At 46.5% G+C, this 18,719-nt stretch overlaps 1 protein-coding gene across 1 annotated transcript in view; it reads right to left on the bottom strand.

Moving 5' to 3' along the window:
- LOC119975528 overlaps positions 1 to 18,719 on the bottom strand; it is a 177,155-nt gene that overhangs the window by 11,202 nt on the left and 147,234 nt on the right. Inside the window, exons 20-21 of the mRNA XM_038815318.1 lie at positions 7,535 to 7,561; positions 1,978 to 2,004 (exon numbers count right to left, since the gene is read on the bottom strand). Coding sequence (XP_038671246.1) covers positions 1,978 to 2,004; positions 7,535 to 7,561 — 54 coding nt within the window. The remainder of the gene's footprint in view (positions 1 to 1,977; positions 2,005 to 7,534; positions 7,562 to 18,719) is intronic.

Here is an 18,719-nt window from a genome sequence, read left to right as displayed (position 1 = left end):
ATAGTTTCATTATTGCTTGTACGGACCTGCTGGAAATTATTTATTGTTTCCTGAATTACAACGGACACAAAACTTCGAAATTCTATGAACATGACTTCAGTGTTGGTATACAATTTGTGAGACGGAACATGCTCATTAAATTACAGCGAACTCCGTCATGCTCGATTCAAGTCTAACAGGTTTGTTTCGAATTACGATCGTTTGGAGCGCAGCTCCTTCATTATGTTAATTCACCTGATGACGAAGCTGCCTTCCTAAAATTCGTGCTTCGAAACAAACAAGTTGGATATTAACCTTCTTAACGGTCCCTCCCCAGTCAAACGCCGGCATCTCTGGATCTGTCATGCTCAGAGGACATCTGTCCATGTAATTTTTAAAATATCCAAAAGTAGAACACGGCAGGCTGTTTGCTGACGATTTGTCGAGAAAGTTTAATGGTAGAAACGTGAGATCTGCCATTTCACCCTCATACCTTTCTAACATAGAACATAGAAAACTACAGCACAGAACTGGCCCTTCAGCCCACGATGTTGTGCCGACCGTTTGTCCTAGATTAAGAACAAATTAATCTACACCCCCATCATTCTACCGTAATCCATGTACCTATCCAATAGCCGCTTGAAGATTCCTAAAGTTTCCGACTCAACTACTTCCACAGGCAGTGCATTCCATGCCCCCACTACTCTCTGGGTAAAGAACCTACCTCTGACATTCCCCCTATATCTTCCACCATTCACCTAAACGTTATGTCCCCTTGTAGTGGTTTGTTCCACCCAGGGAAAACGACTCTGACTATTTGCTCTATCTATTCCACTGGTCATCTTATAAACCTCTATCATTCGCCCCTCATCCTTCTCCGTTCTAATGAGAAAAGACCAAGCACCCTCAACCTTCCGTCGTAAGACCTACTCTCCATTCCAAGCTACATACTAGTAAATCTCAACATTTCCAAAGTTTCCACATCCTTCCTAAAATGAGGCGACCAGAACTGCACACAGTACTCCAAATGTGGACTGAACAAGGTTTTAACCAGCTGCATCATCACCTCGCTGCTCTTAAATTCAATCCCTCTGCTAATGAACGCGAGCACACCATAGCCCTTCTTCACAGCTCTAAGTGGAAACTTTCAAAGATCTATGAACATAGACCCCAAGATCTCTCTGCTCTTCCACATTGCCAAGAACCCAACCGTCATCTTTGTATTCCGCATTCATATTTGTCCTTCCAAAATAGACCACCTCACACTTTTCAGGGTTAAACTCCATCTGCCAATTCTCCATCTGCCAATTCCCAGCTCTGCATCGTATCTAGAACATAGAACAGTACAGCACAGAACAGGCCCTTCGGCCCTCGATGTTGTGCCGAGAAATGATAACCTACTCAAACCTACGTATCCACCCTATACCCGTAACCCAACAACCCCCACCCCTCTAACCTTACGTATTTAGGACACTACGGGCAATTTAGCATGGCCAATCTACCTAACCCGCACATCTTTGGACTGTGGGAGGAAACCGGAGCACCCAGAGGAAACCCACGCACACACGGGGAGGACGTGCAGACTCCACACAGACAGTGACCCAGCCGGGAATCGAACCTGGGACCCTGGAGCTGTGAAGCAGTTATGCTAACCACCATGCTACCGTGCTGCCCCTTATGCCTTATATCTATGCCTCTGTGCAGCCGACAACAATCCTCCCCATTATCCATAACTCCACCAATCTTCGTATCGACAGTAAATTTACTGCCCCACCCTTCAACTCCCTCATTAATGAAAATCACAAACAGCAGAGGACCCAGAACTGATCACTGTGATATGCCACTGGTAACTGGGCTCCAGGCTGAATATTTCCCATCCACCACCACTCACTGTCTTCTATCGGTGAGCCAGTTCGTTATCCAACTGGCCAAATTTCCCCCTATCCCATGTTTCTTTTGGCAGCACAACGTTGTGTCCAAGGGAGCTATGTAATTTACCTGAATTGGCTTGTGCTATTCTTTCGTCTGAAGGGTGAACACAAACAAAGATCTAACGCTCCAATTACATACAAAGTAAATATCACCAGTTACGTCAGGGGGAAACAATCACGGGCAGGAGGTGGGGTCGTGTCGGAGGATTCAATGCAAACTAACCTGATGATCACACGCTTTACTCGTTCTTAATCCGAAAAAGTATTTTCTTTCCTCCTTTATGAGTGGTGCCATAATTCCACAAACATTGATGGAAAACACCACATGCTGTTTCTCGGTGTTCTGTTCACCTTGGAGTTCAAGCAGGTATCACATTATTACCAGACCAAGTTACATCGAAGTTTGCGAAGTTTATTTACGATACCCCGACAATGTATGCCACATGATGTATATTCCCAAGGCTGAAATAGGTATTTAATTGGAGTCAGAATTCCTTTCATCCTGGAGAAACTGATTTTTGGTGAAATTGAAGTTTTGCTGTGAAAACCATTGTGTGACGGCGACTGCTACTTCGGTCATTCACAACATTACAGAAGATTAAGGCATGAGAAGGCAGGCGTTTATTTGAAGTGGGCTGAAGTAGTCTATTAGCAATGGTTACATTGAGACTCTTGTATGGTATAGGGCGACCTCCTGGAGTCATTTTGTTAGCTAAGTATCGTCCCTTTGGAAAAGCGGAGGGAAAAATGAATTCATAGAATCGACCCTCTGATAAATATGTGCAGATATTTCTGTCACGTCTCGACAATGACACACCTCCCCTTTGCGAAAATTAAATACATTATATTCTATTCCTTTTCATTTGTTTCCATTTCGGTGCGGTATTCGGGAGCAGATAGAGAGGTTTTTAAAGATAAAGACGGTATTTAATTCAAAATACCTACTCTCAGACATACATGTAGCAGGGGGACAGATATGTTTCAACAGCATCTGTGTTATTTGCTATTTAGGCTCTCTGTATCTGCAAAGGCATTGGGTCGGATTCTCCTTTGGCTTAGGCCAAAATATGGAAACACAATTGGGTGGAGATTCGTGTCCGACACCGAAGTTGCAGCATGCGCCGATTTGACACCACTGTCACCTCGATGTAGCATTAATATGGTGCGGAACGCAGATGCACTAAAATCCGTTTGCATACCATTAACGAGTCGATCTTGTATTCTCCGGGCATCTGCAATTCTCCGCTTCCGATTGACTGTGTTCCCGCGTGCACGATTCTCTTTTGCTTTTGCAAATCATAAAACCAGGCCGATGATGGAGAAAGAGGAGGTAGGACACAGAAAGGCAAGACCGTGGACTTTGTGTGGTCAGACACTGATGGGAGGGGATTTACCAGTGAACAGGCTATGTGGCCGGGTGGCTTCCCCATGGGAATGTGGCAGTGTCCAGTCTTAGATTGCTATTCTCACGGCCTGCAAGACACATCTTGCTGTGCACCCCACTGGCGAACCACCTTGGCATCTGCATCTGCAGAGTGACACCAGCCTTATGGGTGCTCCGGCCTCCCAACTACCGCAACTCACTGTCTGGCATGCTACCACTCCAGGCCGCCAACCGACCCATTCAAGGGTAATGCCTCTGCTGGTTTGGGGCCAATGTCCCAGAATGCACCCTTGCCAGGGGAAGTACTAGTCAATTACCCCACTGGCATTAGGAACGGGCGCCAAGGCCAGTGGACCGCACGGTGCCGGGAAACATCGAGGTTAGCGGTGAAGTTATGGTGAGGAAGGTACATGAGGGGAGAGTCCGCAGTGCTGGCCGGGGCCACCATGCAAACCGGTGAAGCTGGTTGGCATGTGGGTATGCAACATGCTAACATGTAGTTTAGGTGGATTGACCATCCTAAATTTCCCTTAGTGTCCAGAAAGGTTCGGAGCGGTTATTGGGATATTTGGATAGGGTGGTGGTGCGGGTTAAGGGCTGCTGTCGACTCGATGGGCCGAGTGGACTCCTTCTGCACTGAAAATTCTATGACTCGATGGTCGTGACGCACGGAACGACTCTTCATATGTTGGAGACGCCCCCTTCCTTCAGCTGGGTTGGCGCCTGTAACAAGGGTTATCTACTCCAGTCATGACTACGACATCTATCTGAAGATAGAGTCCCGTGGAAAACCAAGCTGCGTTTCGGCCGCATGACGATGCGGTTGAGGTGCCTGCACTGTACTGGAGGGACCTCCCAGAATGACGCTGAGAGCGTCGCACAGCAGATCGGTGGTCTGGTGGTGGAGGAAGATGAACAGCAGGCCTCGTCTGATGAGGAGGATGCAGGGAAGGGGGTGCGTGAGCAGGAGATGGTACACAGGCAGGCACAATAGCCACATGACGTGTGCATTTCAGTTAACATGGGATGCTCTGACTTCCTCCAGGTTCACTGACTATGGGGCGGGAGTGCGACGGCCAGCGGCATGGTTACTGCTTCAACATCACCACAAACACTCCCCCCCCTTCCCAGCCACACATTCGCCTGCAACCCATGATGCATTCATGCTGCACAAGGAGTTGGGAGTCCCGGGTTCCCAGTAACAGCAAGTTGGTCCATGGGATGGAAGATGATGACACTCTGCCTTGAGCTCTGTTGCTTCGCATCGTTTGAGAATTCCTGATTCAAACTCAAAGTAGCACATTCCACCGTCCACCTCGGTGATCACTGCGTGCGAGCTGGCAATTTTATCAGATGATGGCAGCGCATTCCTTCGATGATGGTGGTGGGAACGTTAAGGCGGTGGGGTTAGAGAGTGAGGAGCCCAGGCCCCTCATAAAGTCCTCCCATTTCCCCCAGCACCCCATCTGTGGCCGTCATAGACCAGCCCTACCCTCAACCCAATGTGATAAAGCAACGAGGCAAGTTGGTACAGAGTGAGCAAGTGTTTATTTCCACAATATATATACTTTTTGTGCCCTAGGCCCTACCAGTAAACTATATCCTGTAACCGTGCAAACCTGCCGTACATCACGGGTGGAGGAGGCCGTCTATAATTTCCGCTCTGTGACCTGGGGCACCTATGGCGGCCATTTGTGGAGCGACCGGGACTGCATTGGTCCAACTACCGCTCGGGTGTCCCAGGTGGCGTCTGTCGCCCTCTACGCCTGCTTCCCGCCATATGCGCAAAGGACTGGAGGACGAATCCGAGGTGCTATTATCTTCCGACACTTCCCGTGCAGGAGATAACAGCTCGGGCCCTATAACCTCCTGCTCCCTCGGTGTGCTCCTTGACCCCCGGGCTACACCATTGATCGCGGGAGGGAACAAAGCTATCCACTGGATCTCCCCATCACCTGGGACTGCCAATACTGGATTCCCACTCTAGTCTCGCCAATGGCTACATGCTCACGGCCATGGTGCACAGGGAGTGGGCCATCTCCATTTGGGACTGCGCTTCATTAGCCATTGATTCCCCAATCACCTTCTGGGAGTGTGCCACATCAGCCAGTGGCTGTGCCATGTCCATCTGGTTCTGAAGAACCTGAAGAAGGAGCCGTGCTCCGAAAGCTCGTGTTTGAAACAAACCTGTTGGACTTTAACCTGGTGTTGTAAGACTTCTTACATCTGGTTCTGGGCCTCCTCCCACTGTGTCAGGAAATGCTTCGACAATGCAAACAATGTTTATGGACACGACCACTGAAAATTCCAGGTAGTTCCAGCACATAGCTGCCTCTTTTGAGCCTCGGTCAGAGGCTGCAGAATGCCGCAGGCCTTGAACATGCTGATGCATACACAAACCCCTCGCGTCCCCAAGGTCTCCACCGCTATCGCCATCCGTATCATTGGCGGCCTGGGGGGCACACATTGACGGCACCACATCCTTCTACTGCACGTTGTTGGACTCCTCCAACAGCACCTGCAAGTACTGGACACTCGCCGAAAAACCGTCAAGTAGTTCCTGGCTCTGTGATTGTATCTACACAATCGATGAGACAGTCCGTTCCAAAACGCCAAAACCCACCTGGACGGCAGCTAGTTCTTGGGGTCAGTTCACCCTCCAAACATCGGCCCATTAAGGAGATCCGACTGCCACCTGGGGTCTCGGATCAGCGGTCTGGTGCGCATAAGAATGTGTCACAGGGGCTTCTTCACTAAAGTTCCCGACCGAGGTGAGTGTCCCTGCGATGGTTTCAGGAAAATATAACGGGAAAAGCACCTGAATACATACCCTGATTGCATTATAGGGCCTTAATGTAACGGCTTGGTATTGGGATACTTGCTTTCCAAGACATATATTAATAGTGTACATCTGATTTTGCTCTGGGTATTTTCAACATTTGCAAATAAGACGATAATTGCAACACTGTAAACTGTGAGCAGGGCAATGTTGAACTTCCAAAGTTCAATGAGAATATGATGGACTGGGCAGTTAGGTGGCAGGTGCATTTTTATACGGAAAAGGTGAGACAGGAAAAACTGGAGAATAATTATATTAGGCCAACAATTCTTCAGGGTGTACAGGACAGAGGAACATGGATGTCAACATTCATGAGTTAATAAAGGTTGCCGGACAGAGAGAAACAGCAGTTTAGAACGCATAAAGTCGTTATCAATAAAGGCACAGAGTAGGGCGGCACGGTGGCGCACTGCTTAGTAATGCTGCCTCACGGCGCCCAGGTCTCAAGTTTGATCCTGGCTCCAGGTCGCTGTCTGTGTGGAATTTGCACATACTCCGCGTTTTTATGTGCAAGTACGGTGAATTGAACACGTTAAATTTCCCCTTAATTAGAAAACATGATTGGGTACTCTAAATGTATCAATAAAAAAATAAAGGCACGAAACACAAGAGCAAGGAGGTTATTTAAACTTATTTACAGGGACGAGAGAGAACATGGATTGAGTATCCTGAGACGTTCTGGGCGTTATACCATTAGAAGCACGTTACCTAATTGCACAAAGTACAGATGAGGTTTCCTCTAATCGTCCCTGTATTGAGAAACTTCCAGAAAGAGAATAGATTGGAGAGTTTATGACACTCCCTTCGAAATAACAAGGCTAAGTGATTGTTTGGTTGAAGTGTTCGGCCTCATGAGGGGGCTGGAAAGAGTCGGAAATGAGAAACAAATTCAGCTCGTGAAATGTGTTGGGATATAGATTTTATACATACAAAATATTTTGCAAAACCAGCAGAGGTAATGCTTGGGTGGTAGAAATCAAACAGCGAGTGTCTCAGATGTGGAATACACTATCTAGAAAAGTTGTTGAGGCGCATTCAATTAAGCCATCAAGATCGCATAAGATAATTGTTTGAAGACATCACTGTCTACTGAAAGTAGCATCCGAGTGCCGCAATTCAAAGGACTCATTCAGAAACCCGACGCAGACAGAATAGGCCGAATGACCTCCTTCTGTGCCAGAATAAGTATGTGATTCTGTACGAAAATAGATTACATTGCGACTAAAATGCAATTTGGAATTCGGATTAATGATTCCAAATAACTATGTGTAGGTGTAAAATGTTTTAAACTAATGGACGTCCATGCAACCAGTTTTGATTTTACATCAACGTTCTGAAAATTATGTGATTCTATTGAAAACATTTCTACGTAGTATTATCTTGCATTTTCAGGTAACTCACCATCACTTTTCAGATGATCCGACATGTCTATAAAATAATTATTTTCAATATTATCTTTGGCAGAATCTTCTTGAATAGTAACACGTTGAATGCTTTTCTCACTTAACATTTGACGTGGTACAATCTCTACTTATTTCCCTGATGTGCTTAATTTAGAGATGTGTTTATATGCCCGCCTCCAAATTGCTTGCACAGTGAAGATCAAAAAACTGGGAACAAAAGCCAAAGGACAATACTGCACAGGAACTGGCCCCCTGGCCCTCCAAGCCAGCGACGACCATGCTTCCAGCCCGAGCTAAAAATGTATGCACTTTCAGATACGGTATCCTTCCATTCTCACTTTATTCATATATTTACCTAGATGCCCCTTAAATGCCGCTATCGTATCTGCTCCCAACACCGCCCAAGGCAACGCGTTCATTATATTTACCTACCTCTGTGCCTCGTATATCTGTTGTACAATTTTCCCCGTGCAATTTAAACCGATGTCTCCGAGTACTTGACTCTCCTACTCTAGGAAAGAGAATTTGACTGTCCACTCTTTCCATGCCACTCATATTCTTGTCGACCTCTGTCATGTGGCCACTCAACCTGCGTAGTTATGGTGAGAACAGAGCGAGCTCATCTAACATCTCCTCAGAGCTACATCTCTCCGGAGGGCACACCATAGTAATAGTAATGAAGGATCGTAGTGGAAAGTTGTGTGTGCAATCAGGGGAGATAGGGGAAGCGTTAAATGGATATTTTTCGTCAGTGTTTACACTGGAGAAAGACAATGTTGTCGAGGAGAACACTCAGGTTCAGTCGACCAGGCTAGATGGAATTGAGGTTCAAAAGGAGGAGGTGTTAGCAATTTTGGAAAATGTCAAAATAGATAAGTCCCCTGGGCCAGATGGGATTTATCCTAGGATTCTCTGGGAAGCCAGGGAGGAGATTTAAGAGCATTTGTCCTTGATCTTTATGTCGTCTTTGTCGACAGGAATAGTGCCGGAAGACTGGAGGATAGCAAATGCTGTCCCCTTGTTCAAGAAGGGGAGTAGAGACAACCCTGGTAATTATAGACCTGTGAGCCTTACTTCGGTTGTGGGTAAAATGTTGGAAAAGGTTATAAGAGATAGGGTTTATAATCATCTTGAAAAGAACAAGTTGATTAGCGATAGTCAACACGGTTTTGTGAAGGGTAGGTCATGCCTCACAAACCTTACTGAGTTTTTTGAGAAGGTGACCAAACAGGTGGATGAGGGTAAAGCGGTTGATGTGGTGAATATGGATTTCAGTAAGGCATTTGATGAAGTTCCCCACGGTAGGCTTTTGCAGAAATTAAGGAAGTGTGGGATTGAATGTGATTTACCGGTTTGGATCAGTATTTGGCTAGCTGAAAGAAGACAGAGGGCGGTGGTTGATGGCAAATGTTCATCCTGGAGTTCAGTTACTAGTGGTGTACCGCAAGGATCTGTTTTGAGGCCACTGCTGTTTGTCATTTTTAGAAATGACCTGTTAGAGGGTGTAGAAGGATGGGTTAGTAAATTTGCAGATGACACGAAGGTCAGTGGAGTTGTGGATAGTGCTGAAGGATGTTGTAGGATACAGAGGGACATAGATAAGCTGTAGTGCTGTGCTGAGAGGTGGCAGATGGAGTTTAATGCGGAAAAGTGTGAGGTGGTTCACTTTGGAAGGAGTAACAGGAATGCAGAGTACTAGGCTAATGACAAGATTCTTGGTAGTGTAGATGAACAGTGAGATCTCGGCATCCAGGTACATAAATCCCTGAAAGTTGCCACCCAGGTTAATAGGGCTGTTAGAAGGCATATGGTGTGCTAGCCTTTATCAGAAGGGGGATTGAGTTTCGGAGCCACAAGGTCATGCTACAGCTTTACATAACTCTGGTGCGGCCGCTCCTTGCGTACTGCGTTCAGTTCTGGTCACCACATTATAGGAAGGATGTGGAAGCTTTGGAAAGGGTTCAGACGAGATTTACTAGGATGTTGCCTGGTATGGAGGGAAGGGTTTACGAGGAAAGGCTCAGTGACTTGAGGTTGTTTTCGTTAGAAAGGGGAAGGCTGAGAGGTGACTTAATAGAGACATATAAGGTAGTCAGAGGGTGAGGTAGGGTGGACAGTGAGAGTCCTTTTCCTCGGATGGTGATGGCCAACACGAGGGGACATAGCTTGAAATTGAGGGGTGGTAGATATAGGACAGATGTCAGAGGCAGTTTCTTTACTCAGATAGTAGTAGGGATGTGGAACGTCCTGCCCGCAACAATAGTAGACTCGCCAACTTTAAGGGCATTTAAGTGGTCACTGGTTAGACATATGTATGAAAATGGAATAGTGTAGGTCAGATAGGCTTCAGATGGTTTCACAGGTCGGCGCAACATCGAGGGCCGAAGGGCCCGTGCTGCGCAGTAATGTTCTATGTTTCTATGTTTCTATGTCTATCCACATCCTTATGATACTGTGGCGACTAGAATATTCCAAATGAGGCCGAACAAATGTATTTTACAGCTGCAACATGAGTGGCCAATTTTTATATTCTATATCCTGACTCCTGAAGGCCATATGCCTTCTTGACAACATTATCCACATGCGTTGCCACTATCAGTGATTGGTGAACATGCACATCCATCGCCATTTATTGTGCAATTTCGACATGAAATCGGCCTTTCAAAGTGCATGACCTCACACCTGTCCTTATTAAACTCCATCTGCCATGTCTCCACCCGCCCCCAATACTGCAACCGGTTTTTCCGCCTGCTGTATTCTCTGAAAATCCTCTTCACTATCCACAACATCACCAATTTTGTGTCATCTGCGAACTTAATACACAGAGCAGCTACATTTTCTTTCGAAATCATTGAGATACACAACGAACAAAAACGGTCCTGGAACTGATATCTGTGGAATGCTGCGTCACTTCCTTCCACTCAGAAAAACAGAGTTCCACTACTACTCTCTGCCTTCTGTGCTGAAGAAAATTCTGCATCCAAATTTCCAGCTCTCCCCTGATCCCATGTGACTTCACATTGTGTAAGAGTCTACCATGAGGTAACTTGTCGAAGCGTTTACTGAATTTCATGTATACAAGATGTATACAACAAGAAGGGATACAAGGATAATCCAGGTAACTACAGGCCGGTGAGCCTTACATCAGTGGTCGGGAAATTACTGGAGAGAATTCATCCAGGAGGACCTGTTCCCATTTGTCAGCAAATGGACGTAGTAGCGTGAGGCAGCACGGTTCTGTAAAGGGGAGGTCGTGGTCTCACTAACTTGATAGAGTTTTTCGAGGTTACAACGATGATTGATGCAGGTAGGGCAGAGGATGTTGTCTATTTTGACTTCAAAAAACGTTTGACAAGGTCCGTCATGGCAGACTGGTGCAAAAGGTGAAGTCACACGGGATCAGGGGTGAGCTGGCAAGATGAATACAGAACGGGCTAGGTCATAGATGGCAAAGAGTAGCAATGGAAGGGTGATTTTCTGATCGGAGGGCTGTGACTCGTGGTGTTCCGCAGGGATCAGTGCTGGGACCGTTGCATTTCAAGTGTTTATAAATGATTTGGAGGAAAATGTAACTGGTTTTCAGCAGAGGGCAGCAGAGCAGAGCTTTTGATTGGCTGTTCCGGGGAGATTTGCATACGTGCAGTGCGGTCAGCGTAAGTTGAACGTGCACCTGCATAAGTGACCCGAGGAGTTCGACGGAAGGCAAGCATCCAGCAGAGGGCAGTAGAGCAGAGCTTCTGATTGGCTGTTCCGGGGAGATTTGCATACGTGCAGTGCGGTCAGCGTAAGTTGATGCTGCACGTGCATAAGTGACCCGAGGAGTTCGACGGAAGGCAAGCATCCAGCAAAGGGCAGCAGAGCAGTGCTTCTGATTGGCTGTTCCGGGGAGATTTGCATATGTGCAGTGCGGTCAGCGTAAGTTGAAGGTGCACCTGCATAAGTGACCCGAGGAGTTCGACGGAGGCTAGCATCCAGCAGAGGGCAGCAGAGCAGAGCTTCTGATTGCCTGTTCCGGGGAGATTTGCATACGTGTAGTGCATTCATCGTAAGTTGAAGGTGGTTTGTGAAGCGGCTGTTCTCAAGTGACAGCTTTACCCGAAACATTACTTACGTAGTGTCTCCCACCCATCCTCCTCCTCTAACCAAAAAAAAAGTTCTGTCCGTTGGATTGCTATACTAACAAGTTTTTTATTTTCATTTTTCAGTAGTTGGGAAGTTAGTTCAGTGGGAATGGAGGCTAGGGCAGTTGAATGTTCCTCCTGCAGAATGTGGGAGGAAAGGGTCACCTCTAGTGTCGCTGCTGACTACATCTGCGGGAAGTGCACCCAACTCCAGCTCCTCGAGAGCCGCGTTAGGGACCTGGAGCTGGAGCTGGATGAACTTCGGATCATTCTGGAGGCGGAGGAGGTTATAGGGAGGTAGTCACACCTCAGGTAAAATAAGAAGGTAGATGGGTTACCGTCAGGGGAGGGAGAGGGAACCGGCAGGCAGTGCAGGGATCCCCTGTGGTCGTTCCCCTCTATAACAAGTATACCGTTTTGGATACTGTTGCGGGGGACGACTTACCAGGGGTAAGCAAAAGGGCACAGGTCTCTGGCACAGAGTCTGTCCCTGTTGCTCAGAAGGGAAGGGAGAAGAGGAACAGAGCACTTGTCATTGGGGACTCCATAGTTAGAGGAACAGACAGGAGGTTCTGTGGGAACGAAAGAGACTCACAGTTGGTGTGTTGCCTCCCAGGTACCAGGGTTCGTGATGTCTCTGATCGTGTTTTTGGGATCCTTAAGGGGGAGAGGGAGCAGCCCCAAGTCGTGGTCCACATAGGTACCAACGACATAGGTAGGAAGAGAGATGGGGATTTGAGACAGAAATTCAGGGAGCTAGGGTGGAAGCTGAGAGCTAGAACAAACAGAGTTGTTATCTCTGGGTTGTTGCCCGTGCCACGTGCTAGCGAAGTGAGAAATAAGGAGAGAGAGGAGTTGAACACATGGCTACAGGGATGGTGCAGGAGGGAGGGTTTTGGTTTCCTAGATAATTGGGGCTCATTCTGGGGTAGGTGGGACCTCTACAAACAGGATGGTCTTCATCTGAAGCAGAGGGGTACCAATATCATAGGGGGGGGGAGATTTGCTAGTGCTCTTCGCGGGGGGGGGGGAGTTTAAACTAATTCAGCAGGGGGATGGGAACCTAAATTGTAGTCCCAGTGTACAGGATGTTGAGAGTCGTGAGTTCAGGGATATGGTTAAAAGTTCGAAAGAGGGCACCAGGAAGCAAGACGCTGGTTTGAAGTGTGTCTACTTCAACGCCAGGAGCATCCGGAAAAAGGTGGCTGAGCTTGCAGCATGGGTTGGTACCTGGGATCTCGATGTTGTGGCGATTTCGGAGACATGGGTAGAGCAGGGACAGGAATGGTTGTTGCAGGTTCCAGGATTTAGATGTTTCTGTAAGAACAGAGAAGATGGTAAAAGCGGGGGAGGGGGGGGGGGGGTTGGCATTGTTAATCAAGGAAAGTATTACGGCGGTAGACAGGATGTTTGAGGACTCGTCTACTGAGGTAGGATGGGCCGAGGTTAGGAACAGGAGAGGAGAGGTAACCCTGTTGGGAGTTGTCTATAAACCTCCGAATAGTTCCAGAGATGTAGAGGAAAGGATTGCAAAGATGATTCTCGACAGGAGCGAGAGTAACAGGGTAGTTGTTATGGGGGACTTTAACTTTCCAAATATTGACTGGAAATACTATTGTTCGAGTACTATAGATGGGTCAGTTTTTGTACAGTGTGTGCAGGAGGGTTTTCTGACACAGTATGTAGACAGGCCAACAAGGGGCGAGATGACATTGGATTTGGTACTGGGTAATGAACCCGGACAGGTGTTAGATTTAGATGTAGGTGAGCACTTTGGTGATAGTGATCACAACGCGGTTATGCTTACTTTAGCAATGGGCAGGGATAGGCATATACCGCAAGGCAAGAATTATAGCTGGGGGAAAGGCAATTATGATGCTATTCGGCAAGATTTAGGATGTATAGGATGGGGAAGGAAACTGCAGGGGATGGGTACAATCGAAATGTGGAGCTTTTTCAAGGAACAGCTACTGCATGTCCTTGATAAGTATGTACCTGTCAGGCAGGGAGGAAGTTGCCGAGCAAGGGAACCGTCGTTTACTAAGGAAGTTGAAGCACTTCTCAAGAGAAAGAAGAAGGCGTATGTTAGGATGAGACATGAAGGCTCAGTTAGGGCACTTGAGAATTACAAGTTAGCCAGGAAGGACCTAAAGGGAGAGTTAAGAAGAGCGAGGAGAGGACGCGAAAAGTCATTGCCGGATAGGATCAAGGAAAACCCTAAGGCTTTCTATAGGTATATCAGGAACAAAAGAATGAAGAGAGTAAGATTAGGGCCAAGGAAAGATAGTAGTGGAAAGTTGTGTGTGGAATCAGGGGGGATAGGGGAAGCGTTAAATGGATATTTTTCGTCAGTGTTTACACTGGAGAAAGACAATGTTGTCGAGGAGAACACTCAGGTTCAGTCGACCAGGCTAGATGGAATTGAGGTTCAAAAGCAGGAGGTGTTAGTAATTTTGGAAAATGTCAAAATAGATAAGTCCACTGGGCCAGATGGGATTTATCCTAGGATTCTCTGGGAAGCCAGGGAGGAGATTTAAGAGCATTTGTCCTTGATCTTTATGTCGTCTTTGTCGACAGGAATAGTGCCGGAAGACTGGAGGATAGCAAATGCTGTCCCCTTGTTCAAGAAGGGGAGTAGAGACAACCCTGGTAATTATAGACCTGTGAGCCTTACTTCGGTTGTGGGTAAAATGTTGGAAAAGATTGTAAGAGATAGGGTTTATAATCATCTTGAAAAGAACAAGTTGATTAGCGATAGTCAACACGGTTTTGTGAAGGGTAGGTCATGCCTCACAAACCTTATTGAGTTTTTTGAGAAGGTGACCAAACAGGTGGATCAGGGTCAAGCGGTTGATGTGGTGTATATGGATTTCAGTAAGGCGTTTGATAAGGTTCCCCACGGTAGGCTATTGCAGAAAATAAGGAAGTATGGGATTTTAGGTGATTTAGCGGTTTGGATCAGTAATTGGCTAGCTGAAAGAAGACAGAGGGTGGTGGTTGATGGCAAATGTTCATCCTGGAGTTCAGTTACTAGTGGTGTACCGCAAGGATCTGTTTTGGGGCCACTGCTGTTTGTCATTTTTATAAATGACCTGGAAGAGGGTGTAGAAGGATGGGTTAGTAAATTTGCAGATGACACGAAGGTCGGTGGAGTTGTGGATAGTACTAAAGGATGTTATAGGATACAGAGGTACATAGTTAAGCTGCAGAGCTGGGCTGAGAGGTGGCAGATGGATTTTGAAGCGGAAAAGTGTGAGGTGGTTCACTTTGGAAGGAGTAACAGGAATGCAGAGTACTGGGCTAATGGCAAGATTCTTGGTAGTGTAGATGAACAGAGAGATCTCGGCATCCAGGTAAATAAATCCCTGAAATTTGCCACCCAGGTTAATAGGGCTGTTAAGAAGGCATATGGTATGCTAGCCTTTATCAGCAGGGGGATTGAGTTTCGGAGCCACAAGGTCATGCTGCAGCTGTACATAACTCTGGTGTGGCCATAACTGGAGTACTGCGTGCAGTTCTGGTCACCACATTATAGGAAGGATGTGGAAGCTTTGGAAAGGGTTCAGAGGAGATTTACAAGATGTTGCCTGGTATGGAGGGAAGGTCTTACGAGGAAAGGCTCAGGGACTTGAGGTTGTTTTCGTTAGAGAGGAGAAGGCTGAGAGGTGACTTAATAGAGACATATAAGATAGTCAGAGGGTTAGATAGGGTGAACAGTGAGAATCTTTTTCCTCGGATGGTGATGACCAATACGAGACGGCATAGCTTTACATTGAGGGGTGATAGGTATAGGACAGATGTCAGAGGCAGTTTCTTTACTCAGAGAGTAGTCGGGGTGTGGAACGCCGTGCCTGCAACAATAGTAGACTCGCCAACCTTAAGGGCATTTAAGTGGTCACTGGATAGACATATGGATGAAAATGGAATAGTGTAGGTCAGATATGCTTCAGATGGTTTTACAGGTCGGCGCAACATCGAGGGCCCAAGGGCCCGTACTGCGCTGTAGTGTTCTATGTTCTATGTTTGATTAGTAAGTTTGCAGACGAATCACAGGTTGGTGAAATAGCGGATAGCAATCGGGAATGTCAGAGGATACAGCAGGATTTTGATCGTTTGGAAACTTGGGCGGAGAGAAGGCAGATGGACTTTAATCCGGACAAATGTGAGGCAATGCATTTTGGAAGGTCTAATGCAGGTAGGGAATATACAGTGAACTCTCAGGAGTATTGACAGCCAGAGAGAGCGAAGTGTGCAGTTGCACAGGTCACTGAAATGGGCAACACAGATGGAGAAAGTAGTCAAAAGGCATACGGCATGCTTGCCTTCATTGGCCTGGGCATCGAGTATCAGAATTGGCAAGTGATGTTGCAGCTGTATAGAACCTTTGTTCGGCCACACTTAGAGGATAGTGTTCAGTTCTAGTCGCCACACTACTAGAAAAATCTGGAGGCGTTCGACAGGGTGCAGAAGAGATTTACTAGGTTGTTGCCTGTTATGGAGGGCATCAGCTATGAGGAGTGGTTCAATAAACTCGGTTTGTTCTAACTGGAACGACGGAGGTTGAGGGCCGACCTTATACAGGTCTACAAAATGTTGAGTAGAATAGAGAGATTGGATTGTCTGAGGCTTTTTCCCAGGGTAGAGGGATTAATTACTAGGAGGCATAGGATTATGGTTCGAGGGAAACGGTTTAGAGGAGATGTACGAGGCTAGTTTGTTTTACACAGAGGGTAGTGGCTGCCTGGAACTCGCTGCCAGAGAAGGTGATGCAAGCAAAGACGATAATGACATTTAAGGGGCATCTTGACGAACACATGATTAGGATGGGAATAATGGGATAAGGACCCAGCAATTGTAGAAAATGTTACTTTAGACGGGTAGCATGGTCGGCGCAGCTTGGAGGGCCGATGGGCTTCTTCCTGTGCTGTCATCGGCCTATAATTTACTTGATTTTCCCTTCTGCCAATCTCAAACAATGAAACAACGTTTTCTACTCTCCAGTTCTCTGGAAGTTCACCTGTGGCCAATGATGATCCAGAGATTACTGTTAATACTCCAGCAATTTCCTCCCTTACCTCCCTCAATATTTTGTTCTAGATCCCATCAGGCCCTGGGAATTTATCTTATTTATTGCTTTTTAAGGTGCACAGCACCTCCTCTTTATTAATACAAACATGAATCAGGATAGCGAAACACTACCCGATACGCCCTATCCACCAAATCATTCACTTTGGTGAATGCTGAGTCAAAATATTAATTTAGTATCTCTGCCATTTACTGTCGTTCCATACATAGATTTCCTCTCATATCCCTGAATGGACCGCTACTTACTCTGCACCTTTTGCTCTTTACATATGTATAAGTCGCCGAAGGATTTTCCTTAATCATGTTTGCAAACTACATTTCATGGTTCCTTTTAGCCTTCCTAACTCCTACCTTAAGTTATTTCCTACTTTCTTTATATCCTTCAATGTTTTCACCTGTCAGAAGAATTTTAGACTTTACGAATGGGTGGTGATTAGCACAGTTGCCGCACTGCCCAAGGGTATCAGGGCCGATGCGCGGCTTGGGCTAGTGTCCCTATGGAGTCTGTGCATTTTCCCCATCTCTGCTTGGGTGTCCTCCGGGTGTTCCGGTCTCTCCCTCAATCCAAAGATGTGCAAAGTAGGTGCAATCTACATTGCCCTCAGTTTCATGAACAATTGGATGGGTTTTTTGGGTTATCCGAATAGCTTGGGTGGGGTGCTCTTTCTCAGGGCCAGTCCGGACTCGGATCCGAACGGCCTCGTTCTGCACTACAAGTTCTATGATTTTATGAATGATTCTCTTTCATTTTGACAAAGTTCATGACCGTTATCCACGGTTACCGCTATTTACCACCTTCATCTTTCGTCCTCACAAGTACATGCCAGTCCTGAGTTCTAATCAACTTAAATTCGAAAGCCTCCCACATGCCGGAGGTTGATTTACCCTCAAACAGCCTCGCCCAGTCAACACACTACAGACCCTGCCTAATGCTATTGTAATTAGTCTTCCCCAGTCTAATGCCTTCACCTCAGAACCACACTTGTCCTTTTCGATACGCAGTTTAAACGTACAGAATTAGGTTCACTGTTCCGGAAAAGATCTCCTCCTGAAAATTCGATCAACACCAGGTCTAATTTGGCCCATTTCCGAATTGGACTATTTACATCTTGTGTTCGGAAACCCTCCTCCACGCTTCTTACAAATTCTTCTCCATCCATGCCTACAGCAGTAAGTGTGTCCCAGTCAATATAGGGAACGTTAAAATCACCCAGCCAAACAACCATTTTGCTGATGCATCTTTCCAGGATTGGACTGCATATTTGTCCCTCTATCTCCCTCTGACTATTAGAGTTCTCCAGTAATCCCCCAACATTGTGATAGAACCCTTTCTTTTACTGAACTCTGCCCAAATTGCCTCGCTGCCTGTACCTTCCAATGCGTCCGTCCTCAGCACTGTTGTAATATCCTCCTTAACCAATAATGGCACTCCTTGACACGTGTTGCATCCCGCTCTATCCTGCCTGAAGCGTCTGAATACTGGAGTGTTTAGTTGCCGATCTTTTCCATCTTTCAACCAAGTTTTTGTTATGGCAACAGCATCATAATTCCAAGTACTAATCCAAGCTCTAAGTCCATCTACTTTATCTGAAACACTCCTCGCATTGAACATAATCCACTTCAGCCCACAATCGCCGCTGCGTTGAACAACCACTCCCTGCTTTCTCTTCCTCGTTATCTTACTGAGAGAAATGGCGTAATCCTTTTTTTTGGCATTCTATCTTTCCTGTCTGTAACACACGCTGTGTTGGGAGTGTCAGAGAGGACACCACCACCATAAAGCCCACAGGATATTAACGCTCTCCCTCTCTCATGGGGCACGGCCAGGGAGATAGACGAAGTGCACAGGACAATTAATTACATCACCGTGTGATAGATAGCTAGTCTGGTCAAGCCAGTAGAAGGTTATCCGTTATGTTAATAGAGTGTCAAACCACAGCAGATTATGTACAGCAATAAACAGGTTCAATAAAACAG

This window comes from Scyliorhinus canicula, chromosome 13, assembly GCF_902713615.1.
Source record: "Scyliorhinus canicula chromosome 13, sScyCan1.1, whole genome shotgun sequence".
Lineage (NCBI taxonomy): Eukaryota > Metazoa > Chordata > Chondrichthyes > Carcharhiniformes > Scyliorhinidae > Scyliorhinus > Scyliorhinus canicula.
This window is presented reverse-complemented; position numbering and strand designations above follow the sequence as displayed.